At 46.7% G+C, this 17,121-nt stretch overlaps 1 protein-coding gene and 1 long non-coding RNA gene across 3 annotated transcripts in view; one reads left to right on the forward strand and one right to left on the reverse strand.

Moving 5' to 3' along the window:
- Positions 1-13,036, reverse strand: part of MED25 (mediator complex subunit 25) — a 44,593-nt gene extending 31,557 nt beyond the window's left edge. Inside the window, exons 1-9 of the mRNA XM_077789835.1 lie at positions 12,980-13,036; positions 12,637-12,795; positions 10,442-10,487; positions 9,715-9,841; positions 7,098-7,194; positions 5,175-5,295; positions 2,521-2,680; positions 114-151; positions 34-81 (exon numbers count right to left, since the gene is read on the reverse strand). Of these exons, the coding sequence (XP_077645961.1) occupies positions 34-81; positions 114-151; positions 2,521-2,680; positions 5,175-5,295; positions 7,098-7,194; positions 9,715-9,841; positions 10,442-10,487; positions 12,637-12,770 (771 nt within the window). The 5' untranslated portion in view covers positions 12,771-12,795; positions 12,980-13,036. The remainder of the gene's footprint in view (positions 1-33; positions 82-113; positions 152-2,520; positions 2,681-5,174; positions 5,296-7,097; positions 7,195-9,714; positions 9,842-10,441; positions 10,488-12,636; positions 12,796-12,979) is intronic.
- A 1,396-nt stretch (positions 13,037-14,432) lies between these two features.
- LOC144248154 (uncharacterized) lies at positions 14,433-16,041 on the forward strand. 2 transcript variants are annotated; one of them, XR_013341540.1, is made up of 3 exons: positions 14,433-14,528; positions 15,446-15,514; positions 15,946-16,041. It is a non-coding gene; the product is annotated as an uncharacterized LOC144248154 (long non-coding RNA). The 2 variants fall into 2 exon arrangements; XR_013341539.1 differs by lacking the exon at positions 14,433-14,528 and adding an exon at positions 15,049-15,120.
- Positions 16,042-17,121: the final 1,080 nt, after the last annotated feature.

Below are 17,121 nucleotides of genomic sequence, written 5' to 3' on the forward strand. Positions count from 1 at the left end.
CCCAAAACCCCCCAAACCCCCCGAATTTGGTACCTGGTATCCGGGGGCCGCGGGCGGGGCCGGCGCCGGCAGGGGGGGGCGCTGGGGGGCAGCGGGGGAGGGGCAGCGCCCGCCTTGGGGGGCGGCAGCGGGGGAGGGGCGCCGCTGCTGCCTGGGGGGGGGGTGGCACCAAATGTCACCAAATGTCAACAGGTGTCACCAAGTGTCACCAAGTGTCATCAAATGTCACCAAATGTCACCAAATGTCACCAAATGTCATCAAATGTCATCAAATGTCACCAAGTGTCAGCAAATTGTCACCAAATGTCACCAAATGTCACCAGATGTCAACAGATTGTCACCAAATGTCATCAAATGTCAACAGATTGTCACCAAATGTCACCAAATGTCACCAAGTGTCATCAAATGTCAACAGATTGTCACCAAATGTCACCAAGTGTCACCAAATGTCACCAAGTGTCATCAAATGTCAACAGATTGTCACCAAATGTCACCAAATGTCACCAAGTGTCATCAAATGTCAACAGATTGTCACCAAATGTCACCAAGTGTCACCAAATGTCACCAAGTGTCATCAAATGTCACCAAATGTCACCAAATGTCACCAAATGTCATCAAATGTCACCAAGTGTCAGCAAATTGTCACCAAATGTCACCAGATGTCAACAGATTGTCACCAAATGTCATCAAATGTCAACAGATTGTCACCAAGTGTCACCAAATGTCACCAAGTGTCATCAAATGTCAACAGATTTTCACCAAATGTCACCAAGTGTCATCAATTGTCACCAAGTGTCATCAAATGTCACCAAATGTCATCAATTGTCACCAAGTGTCATCAAATGTCACCAAATGTCACCAAATTGTCACCAAATGGCACCAAATGGCACCAGATTGTCACCAAGTGTCACCAAATGTCAACAGATTGTCACCAAGTGTCACCAAATGTCACCAAATGTCACCAAGTGTCATCAAATGTCACCAAATTGTCACCAAATGTCACCAATTGTCACCAAATGTCACCAAATGTCACCAAGTGTCACCAAGTGTCACCAAATGTCACCAAATGTCACCAAATGTCATCAAATGTCACCAAATGTCAACAGATTGTCACCAAATGTCACCAAATGTCACCAATGTCCCAAATATCCCAAATATCCCAAATGTCCCAAATGTCCCCAATCCCCCCAATCCCCCCGATGTCCCCGATGTCCCAAATGTCCCCAATGTCCCAAATGTCCCCGATGTCCCCAATGTCCCCAATGTCCCAAATTCCCTCAATGTCCCCAATGTCCCAAATGTCCCCAAAATGTCCCCAAATGTCCCCGGGGCACCTGGCAGCGCCACCCCCCGGACCAGCACCATGTGCCGGGGGTCCTGTCCCCAAATGTCCCCAATATCCCAAATGTCCCAAATATCCCAAAATGTCCCAAATGTCCCCAATCCCCCCAATCCCCCCGATGTCCCCAAATGTCCCCGATGTCCCCAATATCCCAAATATCCCAAATGTCCCCAATGTCCCCAAATGTCCCCAATGTCCCCAATGTCCCAAATATCCCAAATTCCCCAAATGTCCCCAATGTCCCAAATATCCCAAATGTCCCCAATGTCCCCAATATCCAAAATTCCCCCAAGTGTCCTAATTGTTCCCAATGTCCCCAATGTCCCCGATGTCCCCGATGTCCCCAATCCCCCCAATGTCCCAAATGTCCCCAATGTCCCCAATGTCCCCGGGGCACCTGGCAGCGCCACCCCCCGGACCAGCACCATGTGCCGGGGGTCCTGACCCCAATGTCCCAAATATCCCAAATATCCCAAATGTCCCCAATCCCCCCAATATCCCAAATGTCCCCAAATGTCCCCGATGTCCCCAATCCCCCCAATGTCCCCAATGTCCCCAAATGTCCCCGATGTCCCCAATCCCCCCAATGTCCCAAATGTCCCCAAATATCCTAAATGTCCCCAGGGCACCTGGCAGTGCCACCCCCCGGACCAGCACCATGTGCCGGGGGTCCTGACCCCAGTGTCCCCAATATCCCAAATGTCCCAAATATCCCAAATGTCCCCAATCCCCCCAATGTCCCCAATCCCCCCAATGTCCCCAATGTCCCCAATCCCCCCAATCCCCCAAATGTCCCCAAATATCCCAAAATGTCCCCAAATGTCCCCGGGGCACCTGGCAGTGCCACCCCCCAGACCAGCACCATGTGCCGGGGGTCCTGGCCGCAATGTCCCAAATATCCCAAATGTCCCAAATGTCCCCAAATATCCCCAATCCCCCCAGTGTCCCCAATGTCCCCAATGTCCCCAATATCCCAAATATCCCAAATGTCCCCAAATGTCCCCAATGTCCCAAATGTCCCCAATGTCCCCAATATCCCAAATATCCCAAATGTCCCCAAATGTCCCCAATGTCCCAAATCCCCCCAGTGTCCCCAATGTCCCCAAATGTCCCCGATGTCCCCAATCCCCCCAATGTCCCAAATGTCCCCAAAATGTCCCCAAATGTCCCCGGGGCACCTGGCAGCGCCACCCCCCGGACCAGCACCATGTGCCGGGGGTCCTGGCCGCACTCTTTGCCCTGGGGGGGCTCCAGGCCGCCGGGGGGCGCTCCCTTCTCGAAGAGCGCGCGCAGCGCCGGGAGCTTCCGCGGAGCCACCACCGAGAAGTGGATCCCGCGCTGGGAAAAGGGAAAAAAAGGTAAATCGGGGGGAAAAATAGAATTAAAAATAATTAAAAATAAATAGAACGGAAAAAAACCCAAAAATCCCCAAAAAAATCAGTTGAAAATTTAAAAAAAAACAGAAAAAAACAAGGAAAAAATCAAATATTGTGGTAGGAAAAGGTAAGAAAAATGGGGAACATGTAAATAGAGGGAAAAAATAGAATAAAAAATAATGAAAAAGAAATAGTTCGGAAAAAATCCCCAAAAATCACCAAAAAAATCAGTTGAAAATTTAAAAAAAAAAACAGAAAAAACAAGGAAAAAATCAAATATTGGGGTAGGAAAAGGTAAGAAAAATGGGGAAAATGTAAATAGAGGGGAAAAATAGAATCAAAAATAATAAAAAAGAAATAGTTTGGAAAAAATCACCAAAAAAATCAGTCAAAAATTAAAAAAAAAACCAGAAAAAAGAAGGAAAAAATCAAATATTGTGGTAGGAAAACATAAAAAAAATTGGGGAAAGATATAAGTAAAGAAAAAAATATAGTAAAAAATATAAGTAAAGGGAAAAAATAGAATAAAAAATAATAAAAAAGAAATAGTCCAGAAGGAATCCCAAAAATCCCACAAAAAATCCGTCAAAAATTTAAAAAAACATAAGAAGGAAAAAAGATAAATATCGCGCAGGGAAAAGGTAAGAAAAATGGGGAAAATGTAAATAGAGGGAAAAAAGAGAATAAAAATTAATAAAAAAGAAATAGTTCGGAAAAAATCCCCAAAAATCCCCTAAAAAATATGTCAAAAATTAAAAAAAAACAGAAAAAAGAAGGAAAAAGACAAATATTGTGGTAGGAAAAGGTAAGAAAAATGGGGAACATGTAAATAGAGGGGAAAAATGTAAATAGAGGGGAAAAATAGAATCAAAAATAATAAAAAAGAAATAGTTCGGAAAAAAACCAAAAAAAATCCCCTAAAAAATATGTCAAAAATTTAAAAAAAAACAGAAAAAAGAAGGAAAAAGACAAATATTGTGGTAGGAAAAGGTAAGAAAAATGGGGAAATGTAAATAGAGGGGAAAAATAGAATCAAAAATAATAAAAAAGAAATAGTTTGGAAAAAATCCCCAAAAAATCACCAAAAAAATCAGTCGAAAATTAAAAAAAAAAACAGAAAAAACAAGGAAAAAATCAAATATCGTGCTGGGAAAAGGTAAAAAATGGGAAAAATATAAATAAAGGGAAAAAATAGAATAAGAAAGAATAAAAAAAGAAATACTCCTAAAAAAATCAGGAAAATCCCCAAAAATCCCCAAAAATCCCCAAAAAAATCCCAAATCTCATTAAAACGCTCCAAAAAACCCTAAAAAAATCCCCCAAAAAATCCCCAGAAAATCCTCAAGGCCCAAAAACCCAAAATCCACCCCAAAATCCCTTTTAAAAAAACCCAAAAAATCAAAATAAAAATCAAAAAAATTGAAAAAAAATGTAGAAAAATGGCAAAAAGCGCCAAAAAATCACCAAAACCCCCCCAAAAAAGCCCCGAAAAAATCCCAAAAAAAAAATCCCAAATCTCCCTAAAAATCCCTAAAAAATCAAAAAAAATTCCCAAAAAAAATCCCAAAAAATTCCCTCCAACTTCAGCGACTGTCTCAGGGCTGTGCCTTCATCAATCCCTAAAAACCCTAAAATATCCCCAAAAAAACCCCTCAAAAAAAACCAAAAAATCCCCAAACCCCAAAAAACCCCAAATCCACCCCAAAATCCTCCTAAAAAACCCACAAATCCTGGTTAAAAAACCCACAAAAAATCAAAATAACGATCCAAAAAAATGGAAAAAAATGCCCAAAAATCACCAAAAAACCCCCAAAAAAGCCCCGAAAAAGCCCCAAAAAAATCCCAAAAAAATCCCCAAAAATTCCCAAAATTCCCAAATCCCAAAAAGCCCCAAATTTTCCCCAAAAAAGCGCAAACCTCAGCGATTCTCTGCACGAGGCTCTCGGTGCTGTAGCCTGAGTACGTGGGGCAGGAACCCCAGAAATTTCAGAAACACCAAAAAAATCCCCAAAAAAACCCCCAAAAATCCCCAAAAATCCCAAATCTCCCTAAAAATCACTAAAAAATCAAAAAAAATTCCCAAAAAAAATCCCAAAAAATTCCTCCAACTTCAGCGACTGTCTCAGGGCTGTGCCTTCATCAATCCCTAAAAACCCCTAAAATATCCCCAAAAAAACCCCCCAAAAAAAACCCAAAGAATCCCCAAACCCCAAAAAACCCCAAATCCACCCCAAAACCCTCCTAAAAAACCCAGAAATCCTGGTTAAAAAAAAAAAAAAACCACAAAAAAATCAAAATAAAAATCAAAAAAAAATTGAAAAAAATGCCAAAAAATCACCAAAAAACCCCCGAAAAATCCCCAAAAAAATCCCAAAAAAATCCCAAAAAAATCCCCAAAAATTCCCAAAATTCCCAAATCCCAAAAAGGCCCAAATTTCCCCCAAAAAAGCGCAAACCTCAGCGATTCTCTGCACGAGGCTCTCGGTGCTGTAGCCTGAGTACGTGGTGCTCTCCACGGCGGGCAGCAGGTACGGGGGGGAGTTACAGATCAGCACGCAAACCTTGTGGGTCTGTCCTCTGCCAAAAAAATCCCAAAATTACCCGAAAATTATCCAAAATTCCTCACAGAAAAATTCCCAAATTAATTGAGAATTACCACAGGGAAAAAAAAAACCAAAAAAGCAAAAAAAAACCCAAAAAAAAACCCCTAAAAGTAAAAAAAAAAACCCCAAAAATCCTAAAATTATCCAAAATTCCTCACAGAAAAAATCCCAAATTAATTGAGAATTACCACAGGAAAAAAAAAACCAATAAAAGCAAAAAAAACCCCAAAAAAAACCCCCTAAAAGTAAAAAAAAAAACCCCAAAAATCCTAAAATTATCCAAAATTCCTCACGGAAAAAAATCCCAACATCGTTCAGAATTACCTCAGGAAAAAAAAACCAAAAAAAAAAGGCCAAAATCTCCTTAAAATACCCCAAAAAAACCCCAAATCCTCCCTAAAAAGTCATAGATCAGCACGCAAACCTTGTGGGTCTGTCCTCTGCCAAAAAAATCCCAAAATTATCCGAAAATTATCCAAAATTCCTCACAGAAAAATTCCCAAATTAATTGAGAATTACCTCAGGGAAAAAAAAAAAAAAAAAAAAAAAAGCAAAAAAAAACCCCAAAAAAACCCCCAAAAAGCCCAAAAAAAAACCCCCCAAAAATCCTAAAATTATCTAAAATTCCTCACAGAAAAAATCCCAAATTAATTGAGATTTACCTCAGGAAAAAAAACCCAAAAAAAGAGGCCAAAATCTCCTTAAAATACCCCAAAAAAACCCCAAATCCTCCCTAAAAAGTCATAGATCAGCACACAAACCTTGTGGGTCTGTCCTCTGCCAAAAAAATCCCAAAATTACCCGAAAATTATCCAAAATTCCTCACAGAAAAAATCCCAAATTTATTGAGAATTACCTCAGGGAAAAATTCCCAAAAAAACCCCAAAAAACCTCAAAAACCTCCAAAAACCCCTCAAAAAACCTCAAAAAACCCACCAAAAACCCCTTAAAAAAGCCCCAAAACCTCCCTAAAAAAACCTCCAAAATCCCAAAAACCCCAAAATTCACCCAAAAAACCCCAAAAAAACCCCCAAAAAAACCCCAAAAACCCTGCCAAAAATCCCCCAAAAACCTATTAAAAAATCCAAAAAAACCTCCAAAAAACCACCAAAAATCCCTTTAAAAAGCCCCAAAAATGCCCCAAAACCCCCCAAAAAAACCCCAAAAAAGCCAAAATTCCCAAAAACCCCCAAAACCGCCCAAAATGTCCCAAATTCTCACATTTGCTCCCTCATTTTCTTGAAGTCGTCGAAGAGCTGCAGGGCGGTGCTGAGCCCCTCGGCAATCCCCCAAAAATGCTTTAAAAAAACCCAAAAAAACCCAAAAACCCCAAATACCACTTAAAAAAAACCCCAAAACCCCAAAAATTCCCAAAACTCCCCAAAACGCCTTTAAAATAAACCCAAAAAACCCACCAAAAAAACCCCAAAAAACCTCCAAAAACCCCTCAAAAAAACCTCCAAAAAACCCACCAAAAACCCCTTAAAAAACCCCCAAAACCTCCCTAAAAAAAACCCCAAATCCCAAAAAACCCAAAATTCCCCCCAAAAAAACCCCAAAAAAACCCCAAAAAATCCTAAAAAACCCAAAAAACCCCAAAATCCCTGCCAAAAATCCCCCAAAAACCTATTAAAAAATCAAAAAAAACCTCCAAAAAACCACCAAAAATCCCTTTAAAAAGCCCCAAAAAAGCCCCAAAACCCCCCCAAAAAAACCCCAAAATTTCCAAAATTCCCAAAAACCCCCAAAAGCGCCCAAAATGTCCCAAATTCTCACATTTGCTCCCTCATTTTCTTGAAGTCGTCGAAGAGCTGCAGGGCGGTGCTGAGCCCCTCGGCGATCAGGCTGCAGCTCTCGCCGCCCCCCCCGCGAACCTCGGGGAAAATTTGGGATTTTTTGGGGGGGCCCGACCCCCAAAATTCCCATTTTTACCCCAAATCCCCTTTTCCCCCAAAATTCCCATTTTTTCCCCCATTTTTTCCCCATTTCTCCCCCCAAAATCCCAATTTTTCCCCGATTTTATTCCAAATTTATTCCCATTTTCTCCCCTTTTTTCCCCCAATTTATTCCCCATTTTGTCCCAAAATTCTCATTTTTTGTCCCCAAATTTTCCATTTTTTCCCAAAATTCACTTTTTTTTCCCCAAAACCTTGCTTTCTTACCTCCCACTTTATGGCAAAAATTCTCATTTTTCCCCCCATTTTTTCCTAACTTTTCCCCATTTATTCCCCTTTTTCTTCCGTTTTTCCCCATTTTTTCCCAAAATTCCTATTTTTACCCCAAATTTCCCATTTTTCCCAAAATTCACATTTCCCCCCCCAAAAAATTCCCTTTTTTCCCCTCCCACTTTTTGTCAAAAATTCCCATTTTATTCTCATTTTTCGCCATATTTTCCCCATTTTTTCACCGTTTTTCGCCATTTTTTCACCGTTTTTCCCCATTTTTTTTCCCCCAAATTCCCATTTTTCCCCATTTTTGCCCAAAATCGCCGTTTTTCTCCCCATTTTCCTCACTAGATGCTGTCGAGCCAGGTGAAGAACTCGTGGGCGCTGCTGCCGGGGATCCCCAGGGACCCCACACCCAAAATCCCCATTTTTCCCCCCAAAATCCCATTTTTTTCACTCAAATTCCCCTTTCATTTCAAAATTCCCATTTTTTCCCCCAAATTTCCCATTTTTTCCCAAATTTCCCATTTTTCCCCCCAAAAATTCCCTTTTTCCCCTCCAACTTTTTGTCAAAAATTCCCATTTTATTCTCATTTTTCGCCATATTTTCCCCATTTTTTCACCGTTTTTCGCCATTTTTTCACCGTTTTTCCCCATTTTTTTTCCCCCAAATTCCCATTTTTCCCCATTTTTGCCCAAAATCCCCATTTTTCGCCCCGTTTTCCTCACTAGATGCTGTCGAGCCAGGTGAGGAACTCGTGGGCGCTGCTGCCGGGGATCCCCAGGGACCCCACACCCAAAATCCCCATTTTCCCCCCAAAATCCCATTTTTCCACTCAAATTCCCCTTTCATTTCAAAATTCCCATTTTTTCCCCCAAATTTCCCATTTTTCCCAAAATTCACATTTCCCCCCCCAAAAAATTCCCTTTTTCCCCTCCCACTTTTTGTCAAAAATTCCCATTTTATTCTCATTTTTCGTCATATTTTCCCCATTTTTTCACCGTTTTTCGCCATTTTTTCACCGTTTTTCCCCATTTTTTTTCCCCCAAATTCCCATTTTTCCCCATTTTTGCCCAAAATCCCCGTTTTTCTCCCCATTTTCCTCACTGGATGCTGTCGAGCCAGGTGAGGAACTTGTGGGCGCTGCTGCCGGGGATCCCCAGGGACCCCACACCCAAAATCCCCATTTTTCCCTCCAAAATCCCATTTTTTTCACTCAAATTCCCCTTTCATTTCAAAATTCCCATTTTTTCCCCCAAATTTCCCATTTTTCCCAAAATTCCTATTTTTCCCCCCAAAAAATTCCCTTTTTCCCCTCCAACTTTTTGTCAAAAATTCCCATTTTATTCTCATTTTTCGCCATATTTTCCCCATTTTTTCACCGTTTTTCGCCATTTTTTCACCGTTTTTCCCCATTTTTTTTCCCCCAAATTCCCATTTTTCCCCATTTTTGCCCAAAATCCCCGTTTTTCGCCCCGTTTTCCTCACTGGATGCTGTCGAGCCAGGTGAGGAACTTGTGGGCGCTGCTGCCGGGGATCCCCAGGGACCCCACACCCAAAATCCCCATTTTTCCCCCCAAAATCCCATTTTTTTCACTCAAATTCCCCTTTCTTTTCAAAATTCCCATTTTTTCCCCAAATTTCCCATTTTTCCCCCCAAAAAATTCCCTTTTCTCCTCCAACTTTTTGTCAAAAATTCCCATTTTATTCTCATTTTTCGCCATATTTTCCCCATTTTTTCACCGTTTTTCGCCATTTTTTCACCGTTTTTCCCCATTTTTTTTCCCCCAAATTCCCATTTTTCCCCATTTTTGCCCAAAATCCCCGTTTTTCGCCCCGTTTTCCTCACTGGATGCTGCCGAGCCAGGTGAGGAACTCGTGGGCGCTGCTGCCGGGGATCCCCAGGGACCCCACACCCAAAATCCCCATTTTCCCCCCAAAATCCCATTTTTTTCACTCAAATTCCCCTTTCATTTCAAAATTCCCATTTTTTCCCCCAAATTTCCCATTTTTCCCAAAATTCACATTTTCCCCCCCAAAAAATTCCCTTTTTCCCCCTCCCACTTTTTGTCAAAAATTCCCATTTTATTCTCATTTTTCGCCATATTTTCCCCATTTTTTCACCGTTTTTCGCCGTTTTTTCACCGTTTTTCCCCATTTTTTTTCCCCAAATTCCCATTTTTCCCCATTTTTGCCCAAAATCGCCGTTTTTCGCCCCGTTTTCCTCACTGGATGCTGTCGAGCCAGGTGAGGAACTCGTGGGCGCTGCTGGTGGGCGCGTGGCTCTGCACGTACGACTCGGGCGCGCAGTCGACCGTGTTGAAAACCACCAGGCTGTACTGGGTGCCCCCAAACTAATTAATAAACATGTTAATTAGCTAATTAATATGGGAATTAATTAAAGTACACAACCACCAAGCTGTATTGGGTATTCCCAAATTGATTCCTTAAATATTAATTAAATTATATTCGATTAAATGTTATAAAATAGGCACCAGGCTGTACTGGGTGCCCCCAAACTAATTAATAAACATGTTAATTAGCTAATTAAAATTGGAATTAATTAAAATATACAACCACCAAGTTGTATTGGGGGCCCCCACTTTGGTTAATTAAATATTAATTAAATTATATTCAATTAAATGTTATAAAATAGGCACCAGGCTGTACTGGGTGCCCCCAAACTGATTAATAAACATGTTAATTAGCTAGTTAAAATGGGAATTAATTAAAGTACATAAAATAAAAGAAAAAGAGAATAAAACAAAATAAAATAAAGAAAACAAAATAAACACAATACAACGTAATACAAGACAACAAAATAAATTAAATTAAATTTTTAAAAAATTAAATCAATAAATAAAATAAAATAGAAAATAAAATAAATTACGATAAGAATAAATAAAATAAAACCAATAAAATTAATTAAATCAATTAATTTAATTCCCACTCACGTCTCCGCCGAAGTCGGTCTCCGCGGGGGGGCCCCCATTGAAATACCTGGGGGGGCAAAGAGAATTTGGGGAGATTTTGGGAATTTTTGGGAATTTTGGGAATTTTTGGGGTCCTGAAGGGTTTTGGGGTGATTTGGGGAATTTTTGGGGAATTTTTGGGGAATTTTTGGGGGAATTTGGGGAATTTTTGGGGGAATTTTGGGGGAATTTTTGGGGAATTTTTTGGGGAATTTTTGGGGAATTTTTGGGGAATTTTTGGAGGAATTTTTGGGGGAATTTTGGAGGAATTTTTGGAAATTGTGGGAAATTTTGGGAATTTTTTGGAGGATTTGGGGAATTTTGGGGAATTTTGGGAATTTTTGGGGTCCTGAAGGGTTTTGGGGTGATTTTGGGAATTTTTGGGGAATTTTTGGGGAATTTTTGGGGAATTTTTGGGGGAATTTGGGGAATTTTTGGGGGATTTTTAGGGAATTTTTGGGGGAATTTTGGAGGAATTTTTTGGGGGGATTTTGGGAATTTTGGGGGGGTTTTGGGGAATTTTTGGGGGTCCTGGGGAAATTTAGGGGAGTTTTTGGATTTTTTGGGGAGATTTTGGGGATTTTTGGGGAAATTTTGGGAATTTTGGGGAATCCTGGGGTAATTTAGGGGAAATTTGAGAATTTTGGGGGGTCCTGGAGGGGTTTTGGGGGAATTTTGGAAATTTTTTGGGGGTTTTGGGGAAATTTGGGGGTTTTGGGAATTTTTGGGGGAATTTGGGGAAGGGTCCCAATTATTAACATGCTAATTAACACGCTAATTAACACGCTAATGAGCCTGACATAATGGAGACACAGGCAATGCTTGGGGCAGGATCCCATTAATTAAATTATAACTGGTTCCCTTTAATTAAATTATAACGGGTTCCTTTTAATTAATTTGAGACGAGGGCTCATTAATCTATTAGAGGAGGGGTCTCTCTAATAAATTATCTCATTAATTAGCTAATTAATCAGCTAATTAACATGCTAATTAGCCCTCACTCAATGGCACAGACAGGAAATTCTTGGGGCAGGATCCCCTTTAATTAATTTATAACGGGTTCCCTTTAATTAATTTGAGGTGGGGCCTCATTAATAATTTAGGGAGAGGTTCCTTTAATAAATTATCATATTAATGAGCTAATTAATCAGCTAATTAACATGTTAATTAGCTGTCACCCAATGGCACAGCCAGCCAATGCTTGGGGCAGGATCCCATGAATTAATTTATACTGGCTTCCCTTTAATTAAATTATAACGGGTTCCCTTTAATTAATTTGAGATGGGACCTCATTAACCATTTAGGGGAAGGGTCTCTCTAATTAATTACCTCATTAATCAGCTAATTAACATGCTAATGAGCTGTCACTCAATGGCACAGACAGGCAATGCTTGGGGCAGGATCCCATTCATTACTTTATAACGGGGTTCCCTTTAATTAAATTATAACGGGTTCCCTTTAATTAATTTGAGATGGGACCTCATTAATCTATTAGGGGAGGGGTCCCTCTAATTAGTTAGCTAATTAACACGCTAATTAGCTGTCACTCAATGGCACAGACAGCCAATGCTTGGGGCAGGATCCCATTAATTACTTTATACCGGGTTCCCTTTAATTCTTTTGGGGCAGGGCCTCAATTATCTATATGGGGAGGGGTCTCATTAACTAATTAGCTAATGAATATGTTAATGAGGCTGACTCGATGGCGGACAGCAGGTAGTGCTTGGGGCAGGATCCCCATTAATTTATGATGGGTTCCCATTAATTAATGACAGGTTCCCTTGAATTAATTTGAGGCGGGGCCTCATTAATCATTATGGGGAGGGGTCCCTCTAATTAATTAGCTAATTAAATCGCTAATTAACTCTCACTCAATGGCACAGACAGGCAATGCTTGGGGCAGGCTCCCATTAATTACTTTATAGCGGGGTTCCCTTTAATTCTTTTGGGGCGGGGCCTCAATTATCTATATGGGGAGGGTTCTCATTAATTAATTAGCTAATGAATATGTTAATGAGGCTGACTCGATGGCGGGCAGCAGGTAGTGCTTGGGGCAGGATCCCATTAATTACTTTACACCGGGTTCCCTTTAATTCTTTTGGGGCGGGGCCTCATTTATCTATTAGGGGGAGGGCCCCGCTAATTAACTAGCTAATGAATATGTTAATGAGGCTGACTCGATGGCGGGCAGCAGGTAGTGCTTGCGCAGAGCCTCGAAGTAGGGCCCGAGGTTGGCGGTGCCCTCGATGACGAAAACCACGTCGGCCACCAGGGCGGGGGGGGCGGGGCCTTCCAGCGCGGGCACGACCATGGCGGCCCGCGGGGGGGGCCGGCTCCTGCGGGGGGGAAACAACAACGCCGTGACTCCCCGGAACCGAGCCCGAAGCGGCGACTCGCCCGCAGCTCCCCCCTCAACCCCGCCCGGCATTCTCACGGGGTTGGCGGTGCCGCAATTTGGGTTTTTAATTAACTTCCCCCCTCCCGGTTCCCCCCCCCCCCACAACTCCCCGGGGTCGGTACCGGCGGCGGCGCGCGGAGAGGAGGAAGGGGTTTTCCTTCGCGTCCGCGCCGGGCGGCGGCGCATGCGCGGAAAGGAGGGACGCGGGCGTTGCGCCTGCCTCAGCCAATCAGCGTGGAGGAAAGGAGACACGCCCCTTCCGCATTGCTATAGTAACGACTCATCGACCAATGGAATTGAAGAGGATAATAAGGAAGCCACGCCCCTTCCGCATTGCTATAGTAACGACTCATCGGCCAATCGCGTTGCAGAATAAGCCACGCCTTTTCCGCCATTGCGACTCATGGACCAATCGCGTTGCAGGGGAAGCCACGCCCCTTCCCGCCGTTGCGACTCATGGACCAATCGCGTTGTAGGGGAAGCCACGCCCCTTCCGCCGTTGCGCGGCAACCGCGGCGCTCCCGGCGTGCCCCGCGCGGGAAATGGCGGCGAGTGGCGCCAACTGAGCGGGGAGCGCGCGCGGGCAGGGAGGGGGCGGGGCCAAGGAAGGGGCGGGGCTTGAGAGGAAAGGGGGCGTGGTTTGTGGGAAAAGGGGCGTGGTTTGGAAGGAAGGGGCGGGGTTTGGGAGAAAAGGGGCGGGGTTTAGAATCAGGAGGCGTGGCTTTAGAGCCAAGGGGCGTGGCTTGACTGATAAGGGGCGGGGTTTGAAGCGAAGGGGCGTGGCTTAAGAGCAAAGGGGCGTGGTTTGAAGCGAAGGGGTGTGGCTTAGGATCAAAGGGGCGTGGCTTAAGAGACAAGGGGCGGGGTTTATATCCAATGGGCGTGGCTTAAGAGCAAAGGGCGTGGCTTGAGATCAAAGGGGTGTGGTTTAAAAGCAAGGGGGCGTGGCTTAAGAGCAAAGGGGGCGGGGTTTACCCTAAAGGGGCGTGGCTTAAATGCAAAGAGGCGTGGCTTGATATCAAAGGGGCGGGACTTGATAGTAAAGGGGCGTGGCTTAATAGCAAAAGGGCGGGGCTTATAAGCAAAGGGGCGGGGTTACTAGCAAATGGGCGTGGCTTAAGAGCAAAAGGGGCGTGGTTTGAGAGTAAAGGGCGTGGCTTAAAGCAAAGGGTTGTGGCTTAAGAGCAAAGGGGTGGGGTTTAATATCAAAGGGCGAGGCTTAAGGACAAATGGGCGTGGCTGAAGTCGAGGGGCGGGTTTATTAGTAAAGGGGCGTGGCTTATGAGCAAGGGGCGGGGTTTGTAGGCAAGAGGCGGGGTTTAAGAGGGAGTGGCCATTACAAGGGGGCGTGGCTTAGCTCGAAAAGGGGCGTGTCCCGCACGAGTGGGCGTGGCCATGTCCGGCGAGGAGGGCGGGGCCTTCCTGGTGGGCGTGGCCACGGCCAGCGGCCTCCCCCTGTTCTGCCGCCCGCCCCGCCCCCAGGTGAGGCCACGCCCCCCCCTCCCCTCCCCTCCCCCTTTTTTCGGGAGGTGACCTTTGACCCCCGCAGGTGCCGTTCCCATTGGTCGGGGCCCTGCACGGGGCGTGGCTCTTCGGGGCGGCCGCGGGGGCGGAGCTGCGGGAGGCGGCCACGCCCACGGCCCGGCTGGGCTGGGCCGGACAGCCGGACAGGTCAGGGGGCACCCAGGGGTCACTGGGGGGGTCACGGGGTCAGCTGGGGGTCACGGGGTCACGGGGTCAGGGATGGGGTCATGGGGGGTCACGGGGTCACGGGGTCAGGGATTGGGTCATGGGGTCAGGGTGGGGAGCACGGGGGGGTCACGGGGTCATGGGGTCAGGGAGGGGTCACAGGAAGGTCACGGGGTCTTGGGAGGGGTCACAGGGTCATGGGTGGGTCACGGTCGGGTCATGGGGTCAGGGAGGGGTCACAGGGGGTCATGGGGTTAGGGAGGGGTCACAGGGTCACGGGGGGTCACAGGGTTATGGGAGGTGACACAGGGTCAGGGAGGGGTCACAGGGTCACACAGGGTCATGGGTGGGCTGCGGTCAGGTCACGGGGTCAGGGAGGGGTCATGGGGGGTCACGGGGTCACTCAAGGGTCATGGCGGGTCATGGGGTCAGGGAGGGGTCACAGGGGGTCATGGGGTCAGGGAGAGGTCACTCAGGGGTCACTCAGGGGTCGTCCCCCCCCAGCCTGACCCTGATTGGGCTCAGCTTTGGCCCCGCCCCCGCCCAGATCCTCGACTCCGCCTTCGGCGCCTTGGTGAGAGCCTGCCCAGTATAAACCAGTATAGACCAGTATAAACCAGTATAGACCAGTCCCTCCCGGTCCCTCCCAGTTTGTCCCAGTCCCTCCCAGTTTGTCCCAGTTCCCTCCCAGTCCCTCCCAGTCTGTCCCAGTCCATCCCAGTCCCCCCCAGTCCCTCCCAGTTTGTCACAGTTTGTCCCAGTTCCCTCCCAGTCTCTCCCAGTCCCTCCCAGTCCCTCCCAGTTTCTCCCAGTCCATCCCAGTTTGTCCCAGTCCATCCCAGTCCCTCCCAGTCCCTCCCAGTTTGTCCCAGTTTGTCCCAGTCCATCCCAGTTTCCAGGTGCTGCTGCTGGGCCGGGAGCAGCTGCTGCCGGTGCGGAACGAGGAGAGGCTGAAACGGGAGCTGAGGGTGAGACTGGGACAGACTGGGACAAACTGGGAGGGACTGGGATAAACTGGAATAAACTGGGATGGACTGGGATGGGGAACTGGGTGGGACTGGGAGCTACTGGGAGCACTGGAAATGGGGCTGGGACAGACTGGGGGGCACTGGGAGTTACTGGGAGGAACTGGGAGGGACCGGGATAAACTGGTTTGGACTGGGAGCAATGGAAAGGGTAACTGGGAGCACTGGGAGCACTGGGAGGGCCAACTGGGACTTACTGGGAGTTACTGGGAGTTACTGGGAGGGCTCTGAGGCATTTTTGGGGGTCCTGGGGTGACCCCGCCCCCAGTTTTAGCTCCTCCTCCATTTCTGTCCTGTCTCCCCTGATTGGCCCCGCCCCTTTCCTGGCCACGCCTTCTTTCCTGACCCCGCCCCTTTTCCGGCCCCGCCCCCAGGGCTGTTTCCCGCTCCTGGATTGGCTGCTGAGCCCCGGGGGGGGGATGGGCGCCCCCTGCTGGCCCCTCCCCCCCGGCCCCGACCGTGACACGCTGGAGGTGAGGGACCCCAAAAACCCACAAATCACCCCAAAAAAACCCAAAATCGACCCAAAAACCCCTTCAAATCATCCCAAAAAAAACCCCAAAATCACCCCAAAAAACCCCAAAATCACACCCAAAAATACCCCCAAAAATACCCCAAATCAGCCCAAAAATCACCCCAAAAAGAACCCCCCAAATCACCCCAAAATCATTCCAAAAAATACCCAAAAGCACCCCGAAATCACACCCAAAATCACCCCAAAATCACCCCAAAAAAACCCCCCAAATTATCCAAAAATCACCCAATTTGGGGATTGGCCCCAAGATTTTGCATGCCGCTCCCTGATTCGCGCGCCCTGATTTGCATACCGCTCCCTGTTTCGCGCGCCCCGCTCCCTGATTTGCATGCCGCTCCCTGATTGGCGCCCCGCGCCCTAATTTGCATACCGTTCCCTGATTCGCGTTTCCCTTCCTGATCTGCATGCCGCCCCCTGATTGGCGCAGCCCCTCCGATCTGCATGCCGCTCCCTGATTCGCTTGTCCCGCTCCCTTATTTGCATACCGCCCCCTTAGTTGCATGCCACTCCCTGATTGGCGCGCCGCGCGCCTTGATTTGCATGCCGCTCCCTGTTTCGCGCGCCCCGCGCCCTGATTTGCATGCCGCTCCCTGATTCGCGTGTCCGCCCCTGATCTGCATGCCGCCCCCTGATTGGTGCACCCCGCGGCTTGATTTCCGTGCCGCTCCTTGATTTGCATACCGCCCCTTATTTGCATGCCGCCCCCTGACTGGCGCGACGCGCGTCCTGATTTGCATGCCGCCCCCTGATTGGCGCGTCCCGCGCCCTGATTTGCATTCCGCCCCATGATTGGCGCGCCGCGTGCCCTGATCTGCATGCCACTCCCTGTTTCTCGCGCCCCGCGCCCTGATTTGCATGCCGCTCCCTGATTGGCGCGCCCTGCGCCCTGATTTGCATGCCACTCCCTGTTTCGCGCGCCCCGCCCCCTGAGCTGCATGCCGCCCCCTGATTGGCGCGCCCCGCGGCCTGATTTGCATGCCCCTCCCTGTTTCGCGCGCCCCGCCCCCTGAGCTGC

Source organism: Lonchura striata, chromosome 38 (assembly GCF_046129695.1).
Source record: "Lonchura striata isolate bLonStr1 chromosome 38, bLonStr1.mat, whole genome shotgun sequence".
Taxonomy (NCBI): domain Eukaryota; kingdom Metazoa; phylum Chordata; class Aves; order Passeriformes; family Estrildidae; genus Lonchura; species Lonchura striata.